The sequence below is a fragment of the Triticum urartu genome, chromosome 3A (genome assembly GCF_056163025.1).
Source record: "Triticum urartu cultivar PI428250 chromosome 3A, HENAU_Tu73, whole genome shotgun sequence".
Taxonomy (NCBI): Eukaryota; Viridiplantae; Streptophyta; class Magnoliopsida; order Poales; family Poaceae; genus Triticum; species Triticum urartu.
This window is the reverse complement of record NC_141875.1, coordinates 45473482-45487385: the sequence shown is the minus strand read 5'-3', so window position 1 is coordinate 45487385 and position 13904 is coordinate 45473482. Positions and strand designations below refer to the sequence as shown.

The 13904-nt window shown below is 41.2% G+C and overlaps 1 protein-coding gene across 1 annotated transcript; it reads left to right on the top strand.

The window, feature by feature from the left end:
* The first annotated feature begins 9 nt into the window (after positions 1-9).
* Positions 10-7904, top strand: LOC125529626 (uncharacterized). Its single transcript, XM_087546244.1, is given in 5 exon segments — positions 10-597; positions 2396-2500; positions 3498-3644; positions 4085-7478; positions 7480-7904. Coding segments are annotated over 2 exon segments (570 nt in total). The 5' UTR covers positions 10-597; positions 2396-2500; positions 3498-3644; positions 4085-7271; the 3' UTR covers positions 7843-7904.
* The last annotated feature ends 6000 nt before the right edge of the window (positions 7905-13904 follow it).

Here is a 13904-nt window from a genome sequence, read left to right as displayed (position 1 = left end):
AACACCATCAAATTTTCTGTCGGCGGATGGAAACAGTGCCGTCTATTTGTGTGTCGCTGATTCATGTAGCCACAAAAAATGTCGGCGTTTCCCTTCAGGCCATGTCCGAAAAATATGGCGCGGAAAGAGAGCCATGCGCGCGCCATCCCAAACACTCGATTCGCACCAGACCAGAAAAAACAAAAAGAAAAAAAACACCAGACCCTCGACCCCGACCTGTTCGATCCCCAATCTCACCTCTCTCTCTCTCTCTATCTCGCCACCCACACACCCTAACCCTAACCCGACCGCGCCGCCGCTCCCAACCTGGGCGCCTCCGCCCCAAACCACCCGCCGGTCCCCTCGCGCCACCACATCTCGGACCCCGGTCTCCCTTCCCTTAGTCCGCAGTAGCAGCAGCGCCGTCTACGATGGAGGAGCACCATCTGCCGCCGAGGAACAACAGCGCCGTCCGCCACCAAGGATCTGCCGCGCGCCGGGAACAGCAGCACCATACGCCGGAGGATCCGCCGCACCGACTTCTGTCGAGGAGCAGCCCGCCGTTCTTCTTCCTCCACCGGCGACCCCTGTCCCGGCCCCGCCTCCAGATCTCAACAAGTAAGATGCAGTTTTTTTCCTTACCTATCTTCTCGTATGTTGCTATATGGAGTCCATATTTTATTGTGGATGGTTTATAGATGGTATCCCTTGCGTGATTATAGTCAGGTGGTTCCAGGTCTAGGTCATGGCACCAGTGGTGTGGCGTTGTTCTGTTTTCTCAATGAATAGCAGTCGCTCATTGGATGGGAATTGCTACTGTATTGACCCCCCTAAAGAAAGGAGTATCAACACAATACACAAAATTATTAGGTTGCAGATAGTATGGGGTACATCAGTACATGGACATAAAAAAGTAAAGGATATACATGATAGTGTTTGAGTGTCTTTGTCAGGTTTTTTAATTTTCTTTTTGAGTGGCTTCACACACATGTGCTTTTCCACCATACTGTATCGCCGCAGAGACAATATTTGCAGGGATTGTGAAAAATAACTTGAAGCATGCCCATTAGTTAGTAGAGCATATATTTGCATTGCAGTGATGACTTTATTAGTGTGTGTGTTCACTTCTAGGTCACTGCATCATGTCAAAAAACCCGGCACTGCTACAATTTCTCAAAGAAAAGGAAGTTCATGTGAAGAACCATGGCGACACATGTGATTTTTTTTTTGAGTCAATATATATACACATTTAAATGGATGGAAGGAATGTTCATAAAGATTGCGTATTTGTTCTTTTTTGTGAGGGAAAGACAGTTTATTAGTTGTTAGTTTGAAAAACTGTAAAGATAGTCTGCAGTAAATGTGTATAAAAAATATAGGTCAATGATATACTGTGATAATACCTCCTTGTTTTTTGTCTGCAACAGTTGATTAAATTTTTTGAGGGGGGTTAAAAAACACTTCATGATCTTCTTTTTGAATGGCTGAATAGATTAGTTACGTTTTAATCCGAAGTCCGGCAAGTGTGCTTCACGTGTTAGATTTTTCTGCGATTCAAAATCCTGCCCACCTATTCTGAACCCAAATCTATATTATCTAATCGTCAAGCCTATGAAGGACCAGTCGCTTTGATGCACGCCCCTTACTCAATAAGAAAAGTAGAAGAACCTATAAACATAGGAAAGATTAACATGCGCGTGCTTTTTTGAAAGGTCTTCTTGTAAGTTGCCTTTTAATGTGTATACATGAGCTGGTTTTCTACTGTCAAATTTGACTCAGCTTGAACGTCTCAATAATGAACCCTTTTTGCACATGACATTTTTGAATTCTCTCCTCACGGCAGCAGGTGATTTTCTCATGGATGTTTGCACAGGAGCTTGTTATTGCTTCCATATTGGTTTTGTTCAGTTGGTAAAGTTGTTGTTGCTCCATCCGCTGTGCAGAACAATACCCCTGAAGATGCGTGGAGTAGGCTACTCCTCTGACCATAACAATTGGGTGCTATTGACGACGCGAGGTGGTCTTATTTGTTCAGTTCTTAATTATCATTTAAAATCCTTGGACTAGTGGCTGGGATCGTATTGGTTATTTGGAGATACCTATTTGTACCGAAGTTCAGTTAGTAAGTTGAATATAGCCCTCTTGTTATAGCCATGTGCAGTTGAATTGAATATTTTCGGTCCGCTGCTCACTCTTGATTTTTGCTAATAATCTAAAATCCTTGGTCAGTGGCATGTTAATTATACATTGCTCGCTAGTTCTATGCACATACAATACTTGGTTGGGACTGAAAACTGTAGCACTTGAGCAAGAAAGGCTGACTACCAATTCATTAGCATGTCAATAAAGTCAATATGGTCTTCCTCTATGAACTTGTTAGGGCTCATTAATAGCATTGTTTTGCTCACTGAAATAGGAGAGGAGCTGCACAAGAAAGAAAAAGGACAAATGGCCAAGTACACTTGACGGAAGATTGACGAAACAGAGAGGCAGAGAGCATAGGTAAAAACTGAGACCAAAGGTACTGAGACTTGAGTAATAGTTCCAGTAAGCTCACAGTACTACTTCCACAACCGTGAATGGTAAATTTTTGAAGTACAAATAAAAGCATAGAAATTGACACAAATTGCTAGTTTAGGTATTCAATGATTTCCGAACAGATTGAAAGTCCAAGCCTTGATGAATTGACAGTCCACACATGTTCTGTGAAGTATTTTAAACGAAATTGCAATTGAAATCCAGATGCAGCTACTGTAGATATATTTGTTGCTATTAGCACACATTTTTTCCCTATCCAAGGTCTTCTACTATTTCAATACCCATCATATGTGAAAATCTGTGGTGATAAAAGAAACAAATCTACAGTCTGTAATTTGTTCCTGAAAGTGAAACTTAACAATGTCAGTGAGTGGTGAAATGTACACTCTTGTTTGATCTAATTTCTGGATTTCCTTTCCTTGTACTTCTAAGAAAACAATTAAGTGTATGGAACACAAAAACAACATTAGTTGCATCTTTTATTGAGGAAGAAACTCATTAGATCTATCTAGTTTGAACAAGTTTATGTCTAAACTGTCATATTTATTCACAGATTTTGTCTGCTTGCTTCAAAACAGAAATGCGGTTGTTGCTTGCTGATAATTTTGGTTATGGTGTGGCTGCCTATTACTCAAGATGATCTCATATCATATCATCAATTTCAGGAACATTATCTCAGCTGTCGTTCATTTCAGAACAGATCGTTGGCATTGTACCTTCAAAGGACTATCCTTTTGCCTACCGAGCACACAAAACAAATGTGTCTATATATTTATTTAAGTGAAACAACATGCTCCCATTTTTGGTCAATCGGTGGATCTGACTAATACATAACTACATATATATGTGTGAGGTATTATTCATGTGTCATTTTTCGTAATTCGAGTAAGCTAAAACTGATGGTCTCAGATGGTTTGTGTTTTAACTTTGATCAGAACCTGCATCTACAAATACTGAGTAGAGGGTTGCCTTTTGTTCAGGAATTTGCAGCAGGATCCCTTGCCTGTGCTCTCCGCTTGTCCTCACTCCTTAGACCTTCCCTTTGCTTATCACCATACATTTTATTGAGAGCGGTGTCAAGATGCATCTCCTCTGCAAAGATGATGGGCAGATGGCCTAAGCTCTAGGTGAGCTCCTCCGCCAAGCATGTGTTGTATATTGTATGACGTTTTCATTGTTAATGTCTGAAATCTAATGCTTTGCTCTGCTATTTTAATTTCATGTAACATGCATACTCTCATCGATCTGTACGCATGTGTTTGTAAGAACTTGTACGCATGAGTTTGTAAGAAGTTGAATGCTAGTATGATGCTTTATTTTCTACAAAGTTGGTCTATATGCTCACGGCTGCTTCCTGATAACTCTGCATGTAACTGTGCATGTAACTGGGTTTCTTCACTTCATTTAAATGATTAGTATGTTTTTTGGGCTTTGACCAATGCATATAACAACACTACCAAGCCAGTTTGTTGTACATCTTTTTTTGGTTCTTTGGACTCAAGAGTAACTCAGAAGTTTGAACAAATGTACTATGATAATATTGCTCAAACATATGGTGCTTTTGCAGGGTCAAATGGCGGGAAGTATCAAGTCTGAAGATATTATGGCTTTGGTACATCTTCTATTTTCTTTAAATGGAAGTTGGTGTCGGTTTGGTGATCGAAGACTTGGGCTCTTCCATAGTGTAGTGTAGAGTGATCGAACACTTGAAGTCTCTTCTGAACTAGGCCCATATTTTGTAACATGCCACAACTTGTATGTTGATTTGAGTATTTTTTTCAATGGTTGTAGCAAGGAAAACTAATGGATCCTCTAAATATGTTGAATAAATGCATTGGTGAATGGCATCTTGTGATGAATAGAAGAGTGTAATTGTTGGTATATCTACTGCAAAGTGAACATGAATTGAATATTTTGAATTTGTTTTCATGTTAATATATCTTGCATTTGCATTTGTGCTGAAATGTATAACCCTGGCAGCAAATGTGTCGGCAAAACTATTGGAGGTCGCAAAGACTGTTGGCATAGCATACTTACAGACAAACTGTCGGGGTAGCAACGGCTGTTGCACTATCTGTCGGTATAATGCACTGTCAAACGATCTGTCGGCATATAATAGTCTGTTGGTATAGAAATGTCTGTCGCTATAGCCCTCACCAACCCAGTCAAACTGTTTGTCGGCATAGATTTATCTGTCGCTAAAGACTTTTCCCGGCAGGACTATAGGCGACAACTCCTTTCTATCGCCAAAGGACTTTGCCGACACTAAATGTGTCGCCTTAGGTGACCTATACCGACAGATTGTTTGACGCTGCTTTGAGTGTCATGGTGTAGTGTTATCTGTTTTCTGCTCTTGGATTAATACCCAAGAATTCTTTTCTTTTGAAGCCATTCTTTAGAGAGAACATACTCCCTCACGTTATGACCTTTCGTGGTCATCTTTCGGGTCACAAGTACCCAGCCATTCGCTTTCACGAATGAAAGCATGAAAAACTTTTAGTCTGAGAAAACATAGCCAATAATCAACAATAATGAGCATAATAATAACCCTACGTTGGTCTGGTTAAAAAATATGCACACTAAACTTTTGTAAAACTTCCTTTTTATACTCTAAATCACCGTTGTGGTAGAATTAGAATAAAACTCATTCTTCTACATTAATTCCATATCACCGTTGGACGGAAATGGAAATAATGCATATAACTCATAAACATGTGATGATAGTATTTCTATTAAACAACTTTGCTAAGAAATAATCATCATAATCAGCTTTATTGCAGCGGAAAACTTTTAATATACATTTCTCAATCTTTATCAAATGCTCTGAAAATTGGTCACTTTGATACAAAAATTTATCAGAGATTCAAGCTTTAAACATAAGACTCATAGAATTATAGTACTGTTGTCATCAACGTTGGTCAGAAAATAACAATACTATATTTTGACTTTAAAACGAATATCTTTCTTTTGTCATAGCAGAAACTATCTGCATTTTATTTCACCCACAGGGGAAAAACATTGCTAAGAACAATTCTTCCAATTAAATTTTTTTCGTTGGTTCCAATTTAACTGGAGGATAAAACTTTTACTTTGCAGCGGAAACTTTATAATATCCTATTCAGAAACAATTATGTACTCTTTTAATCTCTAAGCAATTCTAACCGATTGCTTTGAAAAAGTATTAGAGAAGCAACAATTTTAATCTTTTACTTTACTTCTATTCACTTTTAAAAGAGCACTTTTATTTTTATTTGGAGCGGAAACATGAATAGAAAATTCATGAGATTTTTCTTTTCAGAAACAGTACTATTACTTTTCTATTTTCTAAACAAATAGAAAATACCGTATGAAATTTATCCAGAAACTAGACAAAAAAAAGAATAAACAAAAGAACGGCAGCTGAGTCGGACCGGCCCAGCGCGCGCGGCCCACGGCGGCAACAAAAATGGCCCACGGCCTTCCCTGCACGCCGCGCTGCGCCAGCTAGCCTCGACTTGGCCTGGGCCTCCCGCAACTACAGCCTCGGCCCAGCGCCAGCGCGCGCGGCGGCTGCGCCTGGTCCTCTTTCGGCCCAAAAGGCCCAGTGGACAGCTAGGGTTCTATCGCGGCCGTCCATTATGATCGGACGGTCATCCGTGCGGTTCGCTGGATCAAAACTACCAGCGCCGGCCGCTCGCAACCCTAGCCTCGTTCTCTCCTCGTCTCCGCCTCATCTCTCGCTCTGTCCCGCACGTCGGGCCTCCGCGCCGCGCCCAGTCGCCGGCGGTGGCGACGACTGCCACCACGCCGCGCCGCGGCGCTCTTTTCCCTTTCCCGTCCTTTTTCCTTCCCTTTCTCCAGTCCGCCGCGCGGCACCTCTCCCTCTTCGTCTCTGTTCGCAGCAGCACAACAGCGAGTCCGGAGCTGGCCGGCCGCCGGCGACGGCGTCGAGCGGGCACCGCACCGCGTCCGGCCGCCGTCTCTTTCACCTTCCCCTTCCCTTTCTCCCTCCTTTTCTCCCCCATCCACCGCATCCTGTTAGAGAGAGAGATGCGAGCAGAGCCCTCATCTGCTCCCTTGCGCCGGCGTGGATGTGAAGGCGGCGCCCCTGCTGGCCCCTTTGCCGGCGTGCGCGAGCACCTCCAGGGTGAACGCGCCACCGTCAAACGGCTCAGTGGTGGTGCCCTTTGCCCCTGTGGGGTGTGTTCTTCTTCCGAACGTCTCGGCTTGCCGATGCCCGTTCGGATCGAGAGGAACGGCGCGGCCTTGTGGCGGCGCTCTTTGCCGGCGAGCCAAGGCTTTGTTCCGATGATTTTCTTTGCCCTGTAACTTCAGGGTTCTTGTGGGAGGGGATTTCTTTTGCTTTGATTTCTCTGTTTTTTTTTTCAACCGAAAAAATCTAACCCAATCTGGCTGATACCATTGATAGATCTGTGGATCGGGTAGGGTAGATTAATCCGGTGAACCTACCTTCTCCTTGTGGCTCGAGGAGCTCCAGTTGCCGGCCATGGTGGATGGCGGCGGTGGTGGCAGATAGTGGGCGGAGTGGTGGCGGCGCTTCCCGTCAGCACTGCACTAGCCCTAGATCGGTAGGGGATTAGGTGGGGTGTACGGCGCTCGACGAACCTCATGATCCGAGCCGCCGGCCCCCACCTCTTTATATAGTGCAGGTGACAGGGGCCCGTCACCCATAGTGGGTTGAGCGCCCCCGATCAGGGCGCGGATCTAAGAGCCCGGTGGGCCGTTGGGCCCACGCGGTGGAGATCATCCTAACAATGCCAAGGAGCTGGGATTGGGCAACTTTATCTGTGCAATTACGTGGTTGCTTGCAGTGGAGCACAAGACAAATGCAGCATGGGAATGAAAGCATCATGGTAATGGTGTTCGACACCGCAGCCGAGTCGTTCGGGCTGATGCGTGCCCCGGTTGTTCATCACTTGATTGATCGTGTTGACCTGTTTGAGATGGATGCCATGCTAGGAAATGTTCAGCTTTAATCGTGGAGATATGACAGCTGACATCTGGGTGTTGCAGGACTACGAAAGTGAGGTCTGGACCCTCAAGTGCCACATTAAATTGCCAGTTACAGAGGTTAGGGTGCGGTGTGAAAGTCTTGATGATGATGAATACTGGGATGTGGTGGTCGTGCCTGGGGATGGTGAGTTGATCGTGCTGGTCAAACTTGCCGAGTGGCTGCTTCAAGTTGACATGGATGGCAAGTTGGTTGCCAATTTCCATCGCCAATGTGTTTGGCCTACTCAATTTCAGCTCAAACAGTCTCTTATTCCGCATAGCTTCTTTCCAACACTAGAGGGTTATGTTGTCAACGAGGTGCCTTTCTTATGAAGACTGTTGATTAGTGAGCCGCAATATGTATGTATTTTGTTTGAAATGCAATATTTCTGAATTGGGACCACTGTGAGCCTACTAGCTTCCTTGTTGATGCGTATAAAATTCTAGTCAAGAAGCTTTGACTGTTACATAGTTGTATGAAACTATGCTTGTGTTGAAACCATTTCAGAATGAAGGGATTATTCTGCGTGTCGATGCCAAATTTACCAAGTCATTTTCGTGTGTGTGAAATACTGAAATATGGCTAATTGATCCCCCCTATATCTCTATTTTCCCCAATACGATCGTGCAAGTAGCTGCTTCAGACCCATGCGTGCTAGTTAGCTTGACAAAGTTAATAAGAAAGCCCAAATCTAGTTATTACAGGAACCAACTTAGATCAAGGATCAAAACATCTCCAAAACGCATAGGAAGATAAAAGTGCAACTTGCAAATGTCCCAACCACATGTGCCCATCCATGTATTCGAGCATAAGCTACCTGGGCGACCATCTTCAGCATCAGAACTCCTTCCTCAAGTTTTTTTTTGCTGAAGCGTTAAAACGCTAAGCATCAGCCACAAGAATACCTTGGTTTTGGGGGAACTATAAGTTTCCACGTGAATATGTAGTTCACCAAGGCCCTCTCTTTCAGTTGAAGGTATAAAGATCCAACATTGATTTTTTGGTTCCCATTTGCCCAACGCACTCTGTTTTCCTCTTCACCGAGACTCACTGCATCAACCAGATCTTTCAATGGTTCATACTGTTCTGTTGTCTCTCCCAGCAGAGTTCTTCTGTACTGAACTCCATGCAGAATTTTTAAGATATCTAGCAGTTATCTGTTTGGAAATTGAATGGAAGAAAGGATAAATTATTCGCGCAGGCATCCTCCTAGAAAAGAATTTTAGCCCCATTTTTAATTATCCTCTCAGTGTATCTCAGACGATCCAGATGGAAATATCTTTCCCTTATGTTCTCCGTGCAAATTTTTTTGGTTGCTTCACATTAAGTGACTGTTACATATGCCTGATAGTTTATAAATGCAATCCCTGCTGGGCTTGATGTTCTTTGCAATTCATTAGTCTTGGTTTACCTACTGCAATTGCTAACTGTCAAACTCGCTGCAGGTCCTCCAGTCTGTCAGACCATTTTTGGTACCTCGACAGTTGATGCCGTTGTTTAATACCAGGCCTACTATCTGCTCAGTTTCTCCCTGGTTTCTCGTTGCTTGCTAATGAACACGTGCGTACTGTCTAATCGAGTGTCAATGTGCACCATTGGTAATAATATGTGATATGCCTCGTTGCATTTTCCTTCTGCGACTAGTTCCTAAATTCTTAGACAAACACCTTCAAGGCTACATTTTTATGGGTTAACGGCTAACGCTTACATACTTCAAGAACTGATTTTTATGATATATATTTTGATCCTGCAAAAACAAAATCATGTTCATCCTAAATGTTCATATGCCCGACGCCTCTTTCTATTTTCACCCTTGGTCCTTGTAAATGCTCACTGTAAAAGACGCTAAATTTGAGCCAAGTTATGTTCTTGATCCAATGATCCTTAAAAGTGTTAATGCTTGGGCAGGCAAGTAATTAAGCATTTGATATAAGCAGGTTGTCGTACTCAGAACCCACGGGATTGACTAGTGATGATATTTATCCAAAAGAAAAAGCAACAAACGACTGGGGCAGAACAACAGGATGAAGCTTGAATAAATGGATTGTGTCCAATGTTGTCTGTTGCTAGAGACTGGCATGTGACAATCTATTCAGAGATAGATAGTACAGATCAAGCTGAGGTCACTTTTTCAGTTGATAAGATGCTCCGGTTGCCTGCCTTGAAAAATGTATTTTGGTACTGCCTGGTAGTACAAATAGATGACACACATACATCGGTTTTAACTGAAACTTACGCCAACTCCTGTAATGGCGAAAAATCCCTTCAGCCGATGCTTTTACTGAAGTTTTGGATATCCGGCGGGGTAGGATGGGTGGTTGGATTTCACGAAGCGCACGTCTTGTGGAAACTACCAGCGGCTGGGAACGGAACGATCAGTAGTAGCAAGTGAAACATTAGGGCATGTACAATAGTTGATAAGATAGTCATATCTTAAGTCTTGCATGTAATTTAGAGATGGCAAATTTTTTTGTTTACAATGGGTCATCTCTTAACCTTATCTTTAATAACTAGCAATTCCTAAAAATGTGGTGAGACATATTATGCTAAGAGATCACCTCTTGTCTTCTCTTAAATAAAAAAAGACAAGCCTTTTTTTAGAAGTTCTCTTCCCTCCACCTCATCATCTATCCTACGTGGCACTCCTAAGATAGCATCATTGTACATGCCCTTAGGGTTATATCTTAAGTCCTGCATGTAATTTAGAGATGACAAAAAAGTATGTCTATGGGTTATATCTTAATCTTATATTTTTTTACGGAAAATCTTAGCCTTATATTTAATAACTAGCTATTCCTTAAAATATGACGAGACAAATTGTGCTAAGAGATCATCTTTTAAATAAGAGAAGAGAAGTCTATTCTTATGGTTTCTCTTTCCTCGACCTTAGTATTTAATTATTTATCCTACGTGACACTCCTAAGGTAGCACCATTTTTTTGTGATAGCACTGTTGTATATACCCTTAACATGGATGAGATCATTTTACATGGGAACGTTGCTTCGAGTGGAATTCGGATCCACCGCCATTTCAGGTGCAGTGACCCCTGGCCCCCCACAACAATAAACACCGGAGTCTGATCATTTCTGTTTTGAGCGTCTTCATCGTCCGATGAGAGGTCCGTGTTAGGGCATGTACAATGGTTGATAAGATAGTTTTATCTTAAGTTTTGCATGTAATTAAAGATGACAAAAAAATATGTCTACAATGGGTCATCTCTTAGCCTTATCTTCAATAATTAATTGTTCCTAAAAATATGGTAAGACAAATTGTGTTAAGAGATCATCTCTTGTCTTCTCTTAAATAAGATAAGATAAGCCTTCTCTTATGATTTCTCTCTCCTCCACCTCATCATTTATCCTACGTGGCAGTCTTAAGATAGAACCATTGTACATGCCCTTATGTGCCACTTGGCTAGCCGGCCCTCATGGGCATGGACGGTTAGGTCGGTCCATCAGGCACGAGCAAGCGCTCGACCGATAGCTCGATCGACATCTTGCTCGATGCTCGCTTGGCTTATCATTCGTTTGACTTTGACCATTGACTTTTCAAAAATGAATTTAAAAAATCATGAAAACGTTGACGAATTTTAAAAATATTCATCAACTTGTTCATGATTTTTAAAAAAAGTTCACAAAAGTAAAAAAAATATGACAATTTTTTAAAAAAGTTTATGCATGTGAAAATGTCTGTGAATTTGAAAAAGTTCATCGATTTGAAAAAAAAATCATGAATTTGACAAATAACATAAATTGTTCGTGGATTTGAAAATTTTCATTGATTTTAAAAAGTTCACAAATTCGACAAAAAGTTCATGAATGTTAAAACAATATTGGGGATTTATAAAGATTGACAAAAAATATAAAAATGAAAACATTAAAACAAAAGAAGAAGTGAAAAAACCGAAAAACAAAAAGAAAAGGCTAGAAGGAAAACCCAAAAAATAAAATAAAAACAAGCCTAGGGAGCATCTAGAAACTTCCAAAAACGTGATGCACCAACAGAAATTAGCACGCCTGCTAGGTATAGTTGACTCACGGTGCAAGTGAATGAGAAGAAAAAAAATGGATGTTGCCCAGGATGAAGAGGGTGTGCGTCCAATTGCAAAAACAATAAGCAGCGGGCCCATAAGCTAAAATAGGAACCGGCCACTTAGACCCTTGAAATAGACTGCACATGTGCAGAAGACTATAAGATGTTGATGAACATTCTGTGACGCCCTAGGCCTCAAGCGTCAAGGCCTCATCGATAACTGGCAGATCAGCAATCGGAGACGTCCTAAAGTAGGAGGAGATGCAGGGATCACGGGCTTACCCCTGGTAACTTGCATCTTCAATGGCTAGTGCCGCCAATGGACCTGCTCACTAGAGGAAACCGAAGCCATTTCCTATTCGGCTCTTAGGCCTTGTACAATGGGAGGTGCTTAGGGGAGATGCTTAAAGAAATAAATCAGACTTTTTTTAAGCACCTGTGCTTATTTGTATAGAGTAGACCTTAACTAAGCGTCTCTTTTATAGAAATAGGCACCGGTGCTTCAGAAAAACTCGGTTTATTTTTCTAAGCACCTCTCTAAGAACCTCCCATTGTACAAGGCCTTATGCGCTAGTTACAGGCTTTTCTGTGAACTGGCACCCGCGCCTGAATCGATGCCTCGCAGAATGGGCTGGCCCTTCTTAGGCACCGAGCATGGTGTTGTCCCGGTTTTCAGAAGCTCCTAGAAGTTTCTCAGCAGGTTTCGGTAAGCTGCGAGAAGGTTGCTAACCATTTTTTTTCTGTTTCGGTTTTTGGACCGGGTCTCCTCTTTTTTTGGTACTTTCATTTTTCATTTTTATTTTTTTATCTTCGCTTTATTTTTATCTTATCTTTTTATTTTTTAAAATATGCTCACGGGCATGGACGGTTGGGCCGGTCCATCAGGCACGATGGTCGCTTGGCTTGTCATCCATTTGACTATTTGAAGTGTCTCAATTTTTTTGACTATTTGACTGTCACTACTGACTGTTTGACCGTTGACTTTTCAAAATGGGGAAAATGAATTTATAAAAATCATGAATACAAAATAAGTTCACGAATTTGAAAAAGTTGACAAATTTTACAAATATTCGTGAACTTGAAAAAGTTCATGATCTTCAAAAAAGTTCACAAAACTAAAAAAAATCACAATTTTTCAAAGAAGTTTGCACATTTGAAATTGTTCGTGAATTTGGAAAAGGACATAGATTTGAAAAAAACATAAGTTTGACAAAAAACATGAATTCTTTGTGGATTTGAAAATTTTCATCAATTTAAAAGACGTTCACAAATTTGGCAAAAAAAGTTCGTGAATTTGGAAACAATATTGTGGATTTTAAAATATTGAAAAAATAGAAAAATGAAAACGTAAAAACAAAAGAAGGAGTGAAAAAAACTGAGGAACCAAAATAAAAGGCTAGAAGGAAAACCCAAAAACCAAAATAAAAACCAGCCTGGGGAGCATCTAGGAACTTCCAAAAATGTAATGCACCAACCAAAACTAGCACGCGTGCTAGGTATCATTGACTCACCGTGCAAGCGAACAAGAAGGAAAAAATATTCGTGAACTTGAAAAAGTTCACAATCTTAAAAAAAGTTCACAAAACTTGAAAAAATCACAATTATTCGTGAATTTGAAAATATACATCGTTTTGGAAAAAAAATCATAAATTTCATAAAAAAACACAAATTCTTCGTGGATTTGAGAATTTTCATCGATTTTTAAAAATTTCACAATTTGACAAAAAAGATCATGGATTTCATAAAAATATTGTGTATTTTAAAAGATTGAAAAATGAAAACGTAAAAACAAACGAAGAAGTGAAAAAAAACAAAAGAACAAAAATAAAAGGCTAGAAGGAAAACCACAAAAAGAAAACAAAAGAAAAACCAGCCTGTGGAGCATCTAGAAACTTCCAAAAACGTAATGCCCCAATCCTAGGATGAAGAGGGTGTGCATCAAATTACAAAAACACTAAGAAGCGACGTCATAAGCGTCAAGGTCTCATCGATAACTGGTAAATCAGCAATCGGAGACGTCCTAAAGTAGGAGATGCAGGGATCATGTGCTTGCCCCAGGTAACTTTCATCTTCAATGGCTAGTGCCGCCAGCTGACCCGTTCACTAGAGGAAACCGAGGCCATTTCCTATTTAACTCTTATGTACCCACGCCTAAATCGATAGCTCGCAGAATGGGCCAGCCCTTCTTAGGCACTGAGCAGGGTCTCGTTCCGGATTTGGGAAGCTCCGGGAAGTTTCTCAACATGTTTTGGGAAGCTGCGAGAAGGTTCTTTTTTGTTTCGGCTTTTTGGACCGGGTCTTCTTCTCTTTTTGGTACTATAATTTCCCATTTTTATTTTTATATTCGTTTTATTTTTCTTTT